The sequence below is a fragment of the Tripterygium wilfordii genome, chromosome 5 (assembly GCF_013401445.1).
Source record: "Tripterygium wilfordii isolate XIE 37 chromosome 5, ASM1340144v1, whole genome shotgun sequence".
Lineage (NCBI taxonomy): Eukaryota > Viridiplantae > Streptophyta > Magnoliopsida > Celastrales > Celastraceae > Tripterygium > Tripterygium wilfordii.
Genome location: NC_052236.1, coordinates 11,480,320 through 11,496,249, shown reverse-complemented (window position 1 = coordinate 11,496,249; position 15,930 = coordinate 11,480,320). Strand labels below are relative to the sequence as shown.

General features: G+C 40.5%; 1 protein-coding gene across 1 annotated transcript; it reads left to right on the top strand.

The window, feature by feature from the left end:
* Positions 1–4,238: 4,238 nt before the first annotated feature.
* LOC119998381 (threonine dehydratase biosynthetic, chloroplastic-like) lies at positions 4,239–10,523 on the top strand. Its single transcript, XM_038845700.1, has 9 exons — positions 4,239–4,793; positions 5,317–5,496; positions 5,617–5,886; positions 6,763–6,969; positions 8,022–8,270; positions 8,362–8,432; positions 9,165–9,282; positions 9,751–9,885; positions 10,004–10,523. Exons 1-9 carry the CDS (start codon positions 4,329–4,331, stop codon positions 10,160–10,162), a joined length of 1,854 nt encoding a protein of 617 aa, XP_038701628.1. The 5' UTR covers positions 4,239–4,328; the 3' UTR covers positions 10,163–10,523.
* The last annotated feature ends 5,407 nt before the right edge of the window (positions 10,524–15,930 follow it).

Here is a 15,930-nt window from a genome sequence, read left to right as displayed (position 1 = left end):
TTCATAGGACTTGAAGTCACAACCTCCCACTTACACTAAGAGTGTTCGCAATCAAGTTTATCATCTCAACTAACGACCTGTTATGTTGATTTTGTGCACATTTCATCGTGTGAGGCTTGGACCCACAAGGTCCAAAAAGACCAATTTTTAAATTTTAAAAAAAAGTTTAAATTATAGGCAAGTAGCCAAAATAAATTTCCATTTACACTTTCGGACTTTCCTCCTTCATTTTCGAATCTAATTCACGAGGAAGAATATATAGGCTTCATGGAGAGGCAGGCCTCAGTACCATGAGGCCCATAGGCCCCAAAACGACGGTGTCCATCACTTTAGCTGAGCTGGGCTTGTGTCTGCTGCGGGCTTATGTTGTACAGGCTAGGTCCATAGCATTGTGTACTACCAGTATTACTTAAACCTGGGCCTGCTAAGACTAGGGGTGTCCATCAGGTTTCGGGCAAGTCTGAAAGCTTTTCTACCAGTCCGGGTCAGACCCAGCCTAATAATTTTTTAACAAGGTCGGATTCCGGATCCTTGTTTTCATTATTATCGGGTTATCGGGTCAGTCCAAATTTTAATATAAAAGAATTTGTAATTAGTGGGCTTCATTGTGTGCCTTTTAAAGCTTGTTTCCTTGTCCTTATCTCTCTTTTGCCGATAATGGGATATACTGTCTCAAACAAACTAACAAAGCTTGTTTCCTTGTCATCATCATGGTCCTTGGTGATGGTGTTTCCCAAATCAAGAAAACAATTCAATGGATATATAAAAAAAAAACTAGACAGTAGTGCTAAACAATAAACACGCATCAATGATGGTAAAGCAAAAGATTTACTTTGCACGTGGAGGGCTATCAAATCTTCTGTCTGAGGAGTCGTCCTTATTCATTTTTGATCTTTTAGTGAACTGCATATATGATAGTTAGGTGGGACATTTTGTCGAACAACTTAAATGTGTTTTGTGCAGTACACATTGATTAGAGATTCTGTCGTCCCCCCTTCTGTCCATTGGAGCCAGTGATTAAGCGATTGAACGACACGGTGAATATCTCTCTCAATTGACAGAACGGGACCATGAATTAGTTTACTAACAAGGAGATCTTGTTAAGAGTACCGGGTAACCCGGGACCCAGTAACCCGGTACCCCTTAACAGGGCTATCGAACGGGTCACTCCTCTTTTAAAAATAATCGGGTCTGGTCAAACCTGATCCGATAATCAGGAACCCGACCCGATGGGAACCCCTAGCTAAGACGTTGTGTGCTGAGGCGTACGGATCCAACATGGTTGTACATACCAAGCCCAGTGCTAGAGCCAAGAGAGCCAGGAGGCCCAGGACTGAGCCCAAAGTTTGAAAGCACCTATAATTTTCAATTGATTTTTTTTATAACCAATAACAACACCATACAAGTTTACTCTTTGAACATCTGCTATGGTTATAGACTCGAACTGTCAGACCCACATGCACATAAATTTTTAACTTGAAGACAAAGTATATTAGGCCAAAACTCAATGCTTAGTTACAAAAAATATCGCTCCCAATAAAAATTAAACTCTTTCGAATTCATACGGTTTGGTCTAAAGTAATCTGGCAGACACTGGATTCGATAACATTGTGTTATACTTTTAGGGGTGTCACATGGTTGGGTTTTTTTTCGGTTTTTTGACATAAATTTAACTTACCGTTTGGTCAGTTTTTTCAAATTTTCGATCGATTTTTTGGTTGATCCTCACCATCATATATTTTATAATAATCGACCAATAGATCAGTTTAACTGTCGATTTGATTTGCATAGTTTTTTTTTTAACAACCCTAAATTTTCTTTTTATCTTTTTAGATTAAGCACAGGCCAACCGCCCACGTGAGTCTGGTGACATGAAAAATTGGTTCCTTTGTAAATTGTACATGAAAAGGACTAGGGAATCCGGACAAACACAGATGATCTCACATTTTCTCAGTGCCACAGTAATTGGGTCAATTTAATAATTTACTAGTTTTTAAGACCTTCACAACCTGACAATATAATAATTTTTGGATTTGTCATAACAAATTGTGGGGCCCATAAGTTTTACAAAAGGCCCAATAGTATTAAAGCAGCCCAACCATGAATTATTCACTACATTGACTACAGCTCCGGCAGAATGCAGATTTGCTTAGCCCGTTCATCACTTCAAGGGTGGCTGCTTCTAGGCAAATCTCCTGGTTATCTGTGCACCCCTACCTCTTTTATCACTGAGTGGTCATTTAGGGGCCTTAGCTAATGATCCAAATCGTTTTCCTCTCGACGATAAAGCTTCTTATCCCCATCGTCTTATTGATTGTTGCGAAATGATTGCAAACTCACAAATTAATTCAAGCAATAAAGAGCGAGCAAGTTGTTGTCCCGCAAGGATGTCTTGATAATTCAAACGAATATCAATTGAAGCTAATCCTAAGCTAAATGGGGAATCGAGTTGGTTGTTTGTTTATCAACTAATATGAAACAAGAAATTAAGCAATTAACACATGAACTTAAACAAGCAAACAATCAAACCACCGAAGTAATTCAAGAATGCAAACACTAAGGCACCTAATGTCACAACCACCAATCCAATTAAACTCCCTTGATTCGTTAATCCTTGATTTCCAATTCAATTGTTGACAACCGATCTCCCTTCCTATTTAATGTTCCATTCCTGATTACACTGAAAGTGTTTTCAATACTAATCTCTATTATTCTTAACAATCGGATTCAAATATCAAAAACCCATTAAGCACTCTGGATAATCATGTAGAGATTGCATAGATCATTTACCTATATTCTTATCGATCATGCAACCTATGTCTTCTATGGTAAGAAGCAACCCTGGGTATTTTTTTCCGATCTCAACCTAGGCAAAACATCATTTGGATGGTGATCAAGTACTCAAAAGCATTAAAACACAACCATAGATAATCAACAAAGAAGAGGAAATCAAGAATCACAAACCAATTTCATTCAACATTCAAGGTGGGGCTCCATTAGGACCCTCGTTAGAAGATAAGTTCCCCATAGAGTGCAACAAGGTCCGATCGATCGGGCTCGAACCCCGATCATCGGATAAAGTATATGTCTTCAATTTCTTTGGATTTTGGTTCCCTTTTCTTCAGTTCATGCCTTCACACTTGAAATGCAAACATGAACTACTTAGACAACATCAACCGTCAATCAACTCAAAACGAGACATAAAACACATGTAAAATGGTGCATAAATATATGTATATAATCGGCACATCATTGGCCGATCTTGATCCTGGTTATTTTGAGGTCATATCTAGTATTCAAAATTTTCCTCGATTTTTCTAACGCTTTCACGGTTTGCACCGAAACAGTGCTGTACTCCTAGATGTCCAATCAACTACTGTGCCTCAACGCATTTTGAGAAGAATAAGCACTAGCTATAAGTCCAAAGGAGCGAGCTTAGATATTCGAACATTAAAAAAGAAAAAACCTCGTGCAACTGTTGAAGCGATTGTTTTAATTTGACTTCGGTTGGAGTGGTTCTTCTCTTGTTGCTTTAAAAAACAAAGAGTGATTGCATAAAATATATTATTACATGTCATTTTCGATTTTCTTATTGGAGCTGAAAAACAACAAAACCCACGTGCAAATTATACACAACGAGCCTCCTTCAAACTAGGGATAGCAAAAAAAACCAATCCTAGCACTATCCGCAGGGTACCCAATCCATTTAAAATCTGAAAACCGATCATATAGGTTTTGGAAACGGTTTTGGTTTTGGTTTTCAACCCGTTATGGTTTAAGGTCGAGTTTGGTTTTTGATGCCGGGTTTAGGGTACTCAAACCGTTTAATAAAAAGATTCATTATAGTAATAATATTATAAATCATCTATAAATATATATTACTAGGATACTAAATTATAACATGATAAAACATATTAAAACGTATATATTTATAGAAGCATACTAATAAAACTATAAATTAGACTAATTTGAATTATAAAATCATAATTAATATAAATCATACTCAATAATAATTTATATTAATATAATCATCAAAGAAAAAAATATAAAATATTAAAATTTAAATGATAAATGAGTACCAGATGGTAAATGGTTATGGAACGGTTCCGAGTTTGGAAATTTAAATGATTTTTTAAATGGTTTTAGAACGATTTTGGTATAGAGTATTTTAAATGAAAACCGTTTTGCTATTTCTTAATTGGAACTGTACCAACCCGTTGTCATCCCTAAGTTCAAACGGTCCCCGCCCCATCTCTTCTTCGTAGCGGCAATCAAAGCCTTCCCACCTGTACCGTTTGCAATTCCTGCTTCGCAATCTACACAGAAGTATGGAGGCACTCCGTTCCGCAATGACATTGTTGCCTCTTGTGAGCCCAACACACTCCAAATTGGAGCCGCCTTTGTTATTTGGGTCTGTCAATAATGGCCGCCGCCATTCCGTCAAACCGTTCATCAAGGCCACGCTGTCAAAACCGGCTGCTGAGGTTCCTGCGAAGCCGTCATCAGCGGTTGCTCCCAGGGAGAATCAGGTACCGGCCATGCATTCTCCGCCGGTGACCACTCTCAAGAGAGTCTCTCCCAATTCCCTGCAGTACCCCGCCGGCTACCTTGGTGCTGTGCCGGAGAGAAAGCTGGATGGGAGTGACGATATCATTGATGCTATGGGTTATTTGACGAATATACTGTCTTCGAAGGTATATGATGTGGCCATCGAAACGCCATTACAGTTGGCGCCAAAGCTGTCTGAGAGATTGGGAGTTAAGATTTGGCTCAAGAGAGAGGATTTGCAACCTGTGAGTTATAATTTATGCGTTTACATTTTCTCGTCAGCATGATTTTGATTGATTATATGTGCATTGTGATCTCATCTAGCATTGTTGTTTTTCACCACTGTAGCTTTTTATTTTGCGTCGTAATAGACGGTATTTTCACTTTCCTGTTTTTTCTTTGAAGTTGGACAGAGAAGAAAAGCTAGGACGAAGAAATTCTTCTTTGGAATTTTTGTTGTTTTTGGCCATAATTTGCCTATGTAGCACCAAAACTTGAATGATTAGTCGAATCCTTGGTGAAATGAAATCTATCTGATTGGCCTATATATGAATGCCTTTTGGTCCTTACCAGTTCTAGAACATAATTTGGTGTTCTTATTTGCTGTTTGTACGAAAACTGTCCTGTTCAGCTGTCGGAATTAGTTATTTCGACTTTTCTTGTCGAAGGGTGAAACAAATCACTTTCTTGTTGAGTATTCATACTTTCCATGTTTGGACGGGATACATGGTTAAGTCAGTGTTATGAATATGTTGAATTGGGTGGCAGGTTTTCTCTTTCAAGCTCCGTGGAGCTTATAATATGATGGCAAAGATTCCAAAGGAACAGTTGGAAAGAGGGGTTATATGTTCTTCAGCCGGAAATCATGCCCAAGGGGTTGCGTTATCTGCCAAGAGACTGGGTTGCGATGCTGTGATTGCTATGCCTGTTACTACACCAGAAATCAAAGTATATTTTGTTCAACGTTGCCCTTTATAATTATGCCATAACAATGCGATTTTCAAATTTAATATATTACAAACAACAAAAAAAATATTCTAATGTCTTCAGCAATTTCTTATCCTGCAGTGGCAATCTGTTGAGAGATTAGGTGCAACAGTTGTTCTTGTGGGGGATTCTTATGATGAGGCACAAGCATATGCTAAAAAACGGGCCAAAGAGGAGGGTCGCACTTTTATACCTCCCTTTGATCATCCAGATGTCATCATGGGGCAGGGGACAATTGGAATGGAAATTGTGCGTCAAATGCAAGAGCCACTGCATACAATATTCGTCCCTGTTGGAGGTGGTGGACTAATAGCTGGTATTGCTGCTTATGTGAAGAGGGTTAATCCAGAGGTATGCCCCTTGTTGTGAAATTTGCAGTGATGTTGCTAGACTGTTCTTAGACTATACTGGTATATATTCAAGTTGTCTTGCAATTACTGGGTGAATCTAAAGTGTATACTTTTTTTTTGTTGGAGGGGGAGGGGTATTTTGAAAGCGGAGAAATTTGAAATCTTCCCATTAATGGACAAAATTAGTATCCCAATATATCATCTTCAGTTAAAATGAAGAAGGATAATTCATCTAGTGAATTCCAATTGTGGATTCAGGTAGGAAACCTCAATTGTTTGGAACAAGGATTTTATGATGATGGATATATCATTTTGGGTTTCTTTTTCTGTGATCTGGCAAAAAATTATGTTTCTGGGGAAAGTTACATATGCAGGTTACAAAATTTATTGTTTGTGATTTTCCGTGACATTGATCCAGGTCTCTTGGTATCCATATTGGTACTCGCTACTTTAAGAGCTTCTTTTAATCCCTTGTCGCCTGTTTTATTTACCTTTACAGCCTCCAATAGTAAAATTAGTAGTCCAGGCTTGTTCTGAGTTATTAGCTAGTGCTTCTTTAGAGTTTCTTACTACTCACTACTTACAGTTTACCTCGTAAGGTGTGAATGGGTTAAGATTACAAAATTCAATGACAAGCAAACATTTATGGCCTTGGTGGACTTGCAAACTCATCAAGTAAAAAATACGCTCTGTCTCACAGTTTTTATTCAAAACTGATTTTTTGTGATAAAGATGCGTTCTCTCTTTTCCTGTAGTAAAAAACTTCTTATTTTCTTTGTGATTCTATCCCTTCTTTCACCCTGTCTCTAGTCTCCTTTTTTTTTGTCTCAATATCTCTTGATCTATTGAGAGCAACAATTTTGTTTGTCTAATACAGGTAAAGATTATTGGGGTGGAACCCTCTGATGCAAATGCCATGGCTTTGTCACTGCATCATGGTGAGAGAGTGATGTTGGACCAGGTTGGAGGTTTTGCTGATGGTGTGGCTGTGAAAGAAGTTGGTGAAGAAACATTCCGCTTGTGCAAGGATTTGATAGATGGCGTCGTTCTTGTCAGCCGTGATGCGATCTGTGCCTCAATAAAGGTGAAGCTTCATTTTTGCTAACAAGTTTTCAAGTACATTTATAGCCAGATCAATGTTAAGGATGATAATTGCTTCCAATATAATTGCAGTAGGTTAATTAGCGCTACAATGCTTCTAAATAAACACAAAACAATCATATAATTTGAACCGATCTGATTTTCATCATCCCTGATGTTTTCTCTTTTCTCCTATGACACGATGTTGACCTCAGTGAAGGATTAAAAGTGAATCAAAGTGGTTCCAAGTTTGAATGTTTGTATCAGTGTCCTGGATACTGGTAGTTAATTGAACATCGGAAGGAGTATTTTTCATTTCCGTTAATTTGGGGATAAAGATGTTCAATTTGATGGACCAACATACACTGCAATCTTCACTACTCACATCTATATTTTAAAAAAGAGGGAGAAAGAGAGACCAAGAATGAGAGAGACAAGCTATCGTCATCATCAAAGCCTTTACCCCAAATATGTGTATTTGTAACTTTAAATGACCCAAGTCTCCTCCTATGCATGCTGTAAATAGTTGTTATGTCGGACTAGTGTTACTTATTATTTTTTTTAATGTCAAGTTTAAAGTAGGCTGTCTTCTGGTTGGTTGATTCTGCTAAAGCACCTGTTATGGCTACTTTTGATCATCATTTAGAGAGGGCAATGAATTAGATGTAGTCCACCACGCAGTATTTTCCCACTTTAGGTGGTGGTTATGCGGGCCTGTTTATGCAAGTATTTTTTACAATTGTAGCCTTTTGCACCTTTTCAACTTTGTCTGTCAGAGCCTCTTTCCAATGACAGTTTGTATTCATATTCACCCTCCAAACAGTATAAAGGGCTGGCTCATGCTCTAAACCCTGTATCATGTGTACTGGTTCTTGCTCTGATTCAACTGCAGTACTCCCTCTTTTTCTTTTTCTTTCCAGACCGCTGTGTCACTCCAATAACATGTTTATATGGCCTTCAATCTAGTTCTATTTATTTGAAGCTATAGTTAAGAAAATTACCATGCTATGGCTGTTCAAATGCTTTTAACTTACCATTGCAATTTCTGTGTTGCAGGACATGTTTGAAGAAAAGAGAAGCATTTTGGAACCAGCTGGTGCTCTGGCCCTTGCTGGAGCCGAAGCATACTGCAAGTATTATGGTCTTGAGGGAGAAAATGTTGTTGCTTTAACAAGTGGGGCAAACATGAATTTTGATAAACTAAGGGTTGTTACAGAACTGGCCAATGTTGGTAGGAAGCAAGAGGCTGTGCTTGCAACTATGTTGCCTGAGGAGCCTGGGAGCTTCAAACATTTTTGTGAGCTGGTGTGTTGTTATTGCATTAGTCAAATTTTGCTGTTGAACTTTTTTTTGTCCTTCATCTATTGGTGTAACTGGAAATCCTTTGATTTGGCAGGTCGGCCCTATGAATATCTCCGAGTTCAAATATAGATATAATTCTGATGAGGATGCTGTTGTTCTCTATAGGTTTGTGTTTTTTCTGCCTTTAATAATGATAGCACAAATTGATCATTAAGGATGATCTTAGCCTAAGAATTAAGGATTAGTTTACTATAATAGTTCTATGAATTCGAGTGACTTTGGTCCGGAAAACTCTTGTGAATTAGTGGCCAAGGAATTCTAAGCATTTACTGTTCCAAAGTCAAAGAATCAAAGAAAGCAAAACACTTCTTTAAAGATGGATAAACTTTAACAAACAACTGGAGCATTAAAATCTCAGGAAAATATCCATAGAAAGTTGGGGGTTCACCCCTTATTCATCAATGCTCCTACCAAGCCATTCAGAATAGCAAGCCCTTAAAAATAATATAAAAAAAGAAACTGTTAAACTACTCTGATTGTGTTTCTAAGACCGCAGGTTACGAATTGACATAAAAGAACCCTTTGAATGGGCTTTGCAATTCCAACAGGCCAACACATACAGAACTTTTGGTAGAAAGTTTCCTATATCTTGCATGTTACATTGACTGCCCCTTGATCTTAACATTGGAAGTAGGAAATCCTTGTCAATCACATATCCCTCATGATTAACATCTATTTAGTGGGATATACTTCTATAGGATTTAAATATTCTATAAACGGGGTAATCTCCCGCGTAGGGTTTTAATGTGCAATATTATTTTGTAGTTTTTATAAACTTATTTGCTGATTTACTACATTAATTAGGAACACTTCTTACTTTTTTAATGTTATATGCAGCGTTGGTGTTCATACTGATTCAGATCTTGAAGCTATGCTTGAGCGGATGGAATATTCTTCTCTGCAAACTTACAATCTCACATCAAGTGACTTGGTGAAAGATCACTTGCGGTATTTGGTAATGACATTCTTTTAATGAAATACCATGTTTTACTTCTTTTTGCTTCTTACACCAAACTGAACATTTAGTGTGTACGGGGTGCTAGATGACTCTTAGGTTGAGAGGAATATATATTTATCATGGCAAACATTGGGTACTTGTAATGGATATTTCTCAAAGTTCATACTTCTGCATTGTTGTTTTAGTCATGTAGATGTCTGATGGGTGTTGTCAAAGATACGCTTTCTTAAAAAAAAAACTGAATCTTACAACATTATTGGTGTTCCCATGGGGAATCTTGTTTTAGATTTCAAAAACCTTAAAAAGTATCCTCAGGTTCTTGAAATGACAGATTCACTTGCACAAAGTGGGCAATTGTATCTTGTTCACATCGAAATTACTTTATTTTCTAGGATATCCACGTAGTGCATTCATAATACTGTCTTGGATTGCATTGTGTGTAACTTTGTTGTGAATTTCTCTCAGATGGGAGGCAAATTAAATGTTCCGAATGAGGTTCTTTGCCGCTTTATATTTCCAGAGAGGCCTGGTACTCTGATGAAGTTCTTGCACACTTTCAGCCCTCGCTGGAACATCAGTTTATTCCACTATCGTGGAAAGGTTAGCTCTTGTAGCCTTCTCTTCTATAGAAGCTTATGGTTTTGTGGTTGCAATAGATTGAGAAATTTCACCCTTAACACTTCCTGAAATCATGATTGCTGCTTTCTCTCTCCATCAGGGTGAAACTGGTGCAAACGTATTAGTTGGAATTCAGGTTGCCAGGTCTGAAATGGATGAGTTCCACAGTCGTGCCAACAGTCTTGGATATGACTACGCTGTAGTCACTGACAATGTTGATTTCCAGCTTTTGATGCATTGGCCGGAACCACCCCCGTGATTTAGACATGGCTGAATCAAGGAGGCTAGACGGTACATTTATAGTATCGAGTGCTATAGAGGGAAAACCAAGATCTCTGGACTCTAATCAGCAGAGAGAGATGGTGCCTTCTCGGCTAATGTTAGCTATCTTGTTGTAACTTGTCATTTTTTATATTTATAATTAGCGGATCATTTATTTATGTAGCAGTGGATCAACTGTTAATTTTCTAGTAGTTATCCTTGTTACTATGTATAACCTGACTCTGGTTCACTACGCGGAGTGTTACCTCGTGTATATAGTACTGTAAGGAAAACGGTTGCTTAGAAGGATCTTTGTGATTTGATTAGTGCAAGTTATAAGCATTGTGGATGCTTCTTTTTCCCTGAAGTAGACACTGGAATGATTCGCGCATGGAGTCGATCTTTTCCTTGGAATGAAAGCTAGGTATACAAAGCCGCGGAACAAATGTTTATCATGGAACCTCAGTTTGTGGGATTGTCTGGTAAAGATGAATGATACTGCAACAGTAGTGTCCCCAACCCCTTGTGCTTTAAAATTTTTTGTGCAACATTGAAGTTGAAGCAGATGTCATAATTGAGATTTGCATGTAATTTACTAGAGTATGTGTTCGTCTACTAATACTAGTAGTACCTGTAATTTCTTATGTTTGCGAAGCTCAGGTTCCCGTTCAGGGAAAGTGATGAGAACCACACCGGCCCACAGCCACAGACCAGCCCCCCTTGCCAACCAAAGCCCAACCGACGCCCTTACGGGCCGGCTGTAACCAAGGCCCATGGGCTGAATCCCATGAAAACCTTGGCTACAGCCGGCCCGTAAGGGCGTCGGTTGGGCTTTGGTTGGCAAGGGGGGCTGGTCTGTGGCTGTGGGCCGGTGTGGTTCTCATCATTGGTGCTCTCGTTGAGAGTGTCCGTTGGCGGAGAGGGCTGCCGCCCGGGAAAGGGCTACCGTCCGGGAAAGGGCTACCGTCCGGGAGAGGGCTGCCGTCTGAAGGGCGAGCGTAGCCGCCAGGCGAGTGCAGCCGCCAGGCGAGTGCAGCCGCCAGGCGAGCGTAGCCGCCGTGGACGTCGGCCCCCAAGGGGGAAGGAATGTTGAGATCCCACATCGTTAAAATAGGAGGACCAAACCTAGCTTATAAGCGCAGGGTCCTCTCAACCTACCAGCCAAGGTTTTCATGGGATTCAGCCCATGGGCCTTGGTTACAGCCGGCCCGTAAGGGCGTCGGTTGGGCTTTGGTTGGCAAGGGGGGCTGGTCTGTGGCTGTGGGCCGGTGTGGTTCTCATCATTGGTGCTCTCGTTGAGAGACAACGATTTCTGGCGGTGTGGTTGTATCCGTAAGTAAACAAATTCGCCAGGTTCAAATTCCACTTCACGGTGGCCTCTATCATAATACATCTTCATGCGATTATTGGCCCTTTCCAAATTGGCTTTGAGTTCCCTGAGTAGCTCATCTCGGTCAACTAACTCCTTGTCCACTTCATCATTTAGAGAACCTCCTGATTGATAACTAATGAGGGTTGGTGGGGGTCTTCCATATAAATACTCAAACGGTGTCCTCTTAGTTGAAGCGTGAAAGGTGGTATTGTACCAATACTCCGCCCAACTAAGAAAGTCCTCCCATCGCTTGGGATTTTGATGAACAAATGCCCGTAAATATTGTTCAAGCGATCGGTTGGTAACTTCCGTTTGTCCATCAGTTTGCGGATGGTAGGCCGAACTCATTGACAACTTTGACCCTTGGAGCTTGAAAAATTCATTCCAAAAGTTGCTAGTAAATATCCGATCTCTATCGGTAACTATAGAGCGAGGGATACCATGTAATTTGACAATATTGTCAATAAAAAGATGAGCAATAGACTTAGCCGTATAAGGATGCACCATTGCAATAAAGTGAGCATACTTGGTGAGACGATCCACCACCACTAAAATTCCATCATGTCCATTGGATTGAGGCAGCCCCTCTATGAAATCCATGGTGATGTCTTCCCATACGTGTTTTGGAATCGGCAACGGTTGTAACAATCCTCCCGGCCTCCTAGAATCACTCTTGACCCTTTGACAAGTATCACATGAGGCCACATAATCTCTTACTGCTTTTTTAAGCGCCGGCCAAAAGAAAATTTGAGACACCCTGACCAATGTTCGAAAGAATCCGGAGTGACCGCCGATTGGTGAGTCATGAAAGTAATGCAAGATATCACCACGGAGAGTTGGATCGTTGGGCACCACGGTCCGACCCTTGTATAATATAAGTGACCCTTTGATGGAGAAATTTGTCATAGAGTTAGGTTGATCATGCATCCTTTGCCTAAGCTCCTTATAATATGAACAATCACGTCCCTTTTGCTTCAACTCGTCCCAGACCTTCCAAATAGGACCTGTGATGGCTAATAATGAGGAATTGTTGTCCTTTCTTGACAATGCATCGGCTACAACATTTGTTCTCCCTGGTTGATAATGAATTTCAAAATCGAAACCCAACAACTTTGCCACGAATTTTTGTTGATCCGGGGTAATGACTCGTTGTTCCAACAGGTGCTTAAGAGGTTGTTGGTCTGTAAATATTTTGAAACGTTTCCCCAACAAATAAGGCCTCCAAAGCCGCACAGCTTCAACAATGGCTAACATCTCCTTTGCGTAGACGGACCACCCTTTTTTTTTTGGGCCAATTGCCTTGCTTAGAAAGGCTATGGGTCGTCCACTTTGAGCTAGCACTGCTCCAATTCCAACGTCACACGCATCCGTGTGCACTTCAAATTCTTCATCAAAGTTTGGCATGGCAAGCACGGGAGTGTGAGTCATGGCATCCTTCAATTGGTCAAAAGCCTCCAATGCCGATGTAGACCAATGAAATCCTCCCTTTTTCAGCATGTCGGTGAGTGGTTTTGCAATCAAACCATAGTGCTTCACAAACTTCCGGTAATAGCCTGTCAAACCGAGGAACCCACGAAGGCCTGCAATATTTTTTGGTAATGGCCAAGATTTCATAGCTTCTATCTTGCGTTGGTCCACCTTGACACCTTCCCGAGAAACAATGTGCCCCAAATACTCCAACTCGGCTTGTGCGAAGGAACATTTGGAAGGTTTGATGAAAAACCTGTGGCAGACCAATATTTTCAACACTACCCGTAGGTGTGATACATGGTTAGCCCAACTATCAGAATATATAAGGATATCGTCAAAAAAAACGAGTACAAATTTCCGTAGAAATTCATGAAAAATAGTGTTCATCGCATACTGAAAAGTTGAGGGAGCATTGCACAGTCCAAAGGGCATCACCAAATATTCAAAATGGCCATTGTGAGTGCGAAAAGCAGTTTTGTGAATGTCATCTTGGTGTACTCGGATCTGGTGATATCCGGCCCTTAGGTCCAATTTGGTGAAGTATTGAGCTCCCCCCAATTCATCTAGCATGTCGTCAATTGTGGGTATAGGAAATCTATCCTTCACAGTTGCTTCATTAAGCGCACGGTAATCATTGCAAAATCGCCATGATCCGTCTTTCTTTTTGACCAATAGAACTGGGGATGAGAAGGGACTATTGCTCGGACGGATCAACCCATCTTTCAACATCTCGCCTACTTGCTTCTCGATCTCGTCTTTTTGGAAATGAGCATAGCGATAAGGTGCCACATTGATTGCTTTGGACTCATCTTTCAAAGGTATCCGGTGATCATAATCTCGTTGTGGTGGAATTGATTTTGGCTCCTCCATTACGATTGAGTATTTGGATAAAAGTTCTTGTATCTCTTCGGGGATAAGTGCATCTGGAGATTGGTGGACCTGAAGTGGAGTTTCCTGGATAGAAAAGCATTGACCTCCCGTGCGCCAAAGACGTTCCAAAGATGAAGCTTCTATTACCTTCATAGAATTATTTGGGTTTCTAGATAGCTTTACCCAAGCATCTCCCCACAAGAATTCCATTGTCATATTCTTGTAATCAGACACCACTCTCCCGAGCTTCTCTAACCATTGTATGCCTAGTACCACGTCCAATCCCACCAACGGTAATACGAACAAATCTGTCTTCATGTGGACACCTTGCATTCGTAACCCAGCTTGCTTACAGATTTCTTTGCATTCTAGCCTTTCACCATTGGCCACACGAACTTCGAATGGATCAATTGGTTCAACCCCAAACTTCAGGGATTTCACAATCCGGCAATTGATAAAGTTATGGGAAGATCCATTGTCAATCAATACAGTCACAGGCTTGTCGAGTATCCATGCTTGGATTCTCATAGTCCTTGGTCCCGTAACTCCAGCCAAGGCATGCACAGATATTTGTGGGTTTTCTGAACCGCTCTCTTGCCCACCGTTGGTTGTCTCCTCATCACGATCAGAATCACAGTCTTCTTCTTCCACGGGTTCAATGACGAAAGCTTGAGCCATTTTGCAACGATGGCCTGGTCCAAACTTTTCATCACAATTGAAGCACATGCCTTTCTCCCTCTTCTTTTGCATTTCATCCCATGTTAGTCTCCTAACACCAGCGGGTAGAGGTTTGGGGGTTGTTGATGATGTTGGTCCAGTTTTCCAGTTGGAGTTGATGGGGGTTGATTTACGTGGTTCTTCTCTCCACCCACGCTTCACTTCCATTAAGTGTTCATTCTCCAAACGCGCGTATTCGATAGCCTTGCGGACACTATGCGGTCTGTAGACTTTTACTTCACGAGCGAGTTCCGATTTAAGACCACCAATGAACGTCCCTATTAATGCTTTTTCTGGCCACCCATGCACCATAGTGGAACGCCTCTCAAACTCCTTGAGGTAATCTCTGAGATCCCCAGTTTGTTTAACTCTCGACAGAGCTTCATTATGGTCCACGAATCCAGTGGAACCAAACCTGGCTACCAGCTCTTTTTCAAAGTCTCTCCACCCTATTGAGCGCCTTTTCTTCTTGTAAGTGCGAACAATCCACTGCCACCAAAGATTTGCTTCCCCTTCTAAGAAAAAAGCCGCATAACTCACTCTTTCCGACTGCTTCATATTTTGAAATTCGAAGAACTGCTTAGCCCTGCTAAGCCATGAAATTGGGTCATCCCCATTAAAGGTTGGGAAATTCATTCTCTGTTTATGCATCTCCTTTCCTCGTCCCTCTCGCTGGTTTGTAACCTCTTCCTCAGAAGCAGCTTCGTCGGATGAATCATCGTTCGAGCTTGAGTCTTTTTCTGTTGAGGATGAAGGTGAGCTGCTGCTGGAGAGAACTCTGCCCTTGCCTTTCTTAGTTTTCTTCTTCTTTTCCAGCAACAAGGATTCCAAGTGGGCGAACCTCTGTTGGATGTCTTGGTTGATGGACTGGATGTCCATATTAATGGACTGTATGCTTGTTTCTAGTGCTTCAAGCCTTTCCCTTTGTGCTGCCATTTAAAGAACAGGAAATTCAACCGTCGATTTACACCTCTCAACGAGAGCACCAATGATGAATTCCTGACCCAATATGACTGCAAAAGCTAACTTGAAGACTAAAGTGTTTGAGATAGAAATCTCGTTTTGTATTTTTCATTCCTCCCGATAGACTCGTACAATGAGGGACTTAAATAGCCCTCTTGATTCATCAATAAAAGGCAACTCCTAATAATACTCTCCTAAATGATAGCCATGAATGGCCATTTATTGGTTTCCTAACATCAAGCACTTAATCAACGTAATAGACTCTATCATCAAAAAGTCTCCAATATAATGATAGGCTATTAATTACTCCATGCAATACTCCTCAATTTGCTCCTTTCGTCAACTGATCCATCATAGCGCGATCTCCTACCAAG

Bases quoted from the DNA above. Each gene is read 5' to 3' on its own strand.
- LOC119998381 (XM_038845700.1), top strand. From the start codon at position 4,329: ATGGAGGCACTCCGTTCCGCAATGACATTGTTGCCTCTTGTGAGCCCA. The intron at 4,794-5,316 runs GTGAGTTATAAT...ATTGGGTGGCAG, and splicing joins AGAGAGAGGATTTGCAACCT to GTTTTCTCTTTCAAGCTCCG. The intron at 6,970-8,021 runs GTGAAGCTTCAT...TCTGTGTTGCAG, and splicing joins CGATCTGTGCCTCAATAAAG to GACATGTTTGAAGAAAAGAG.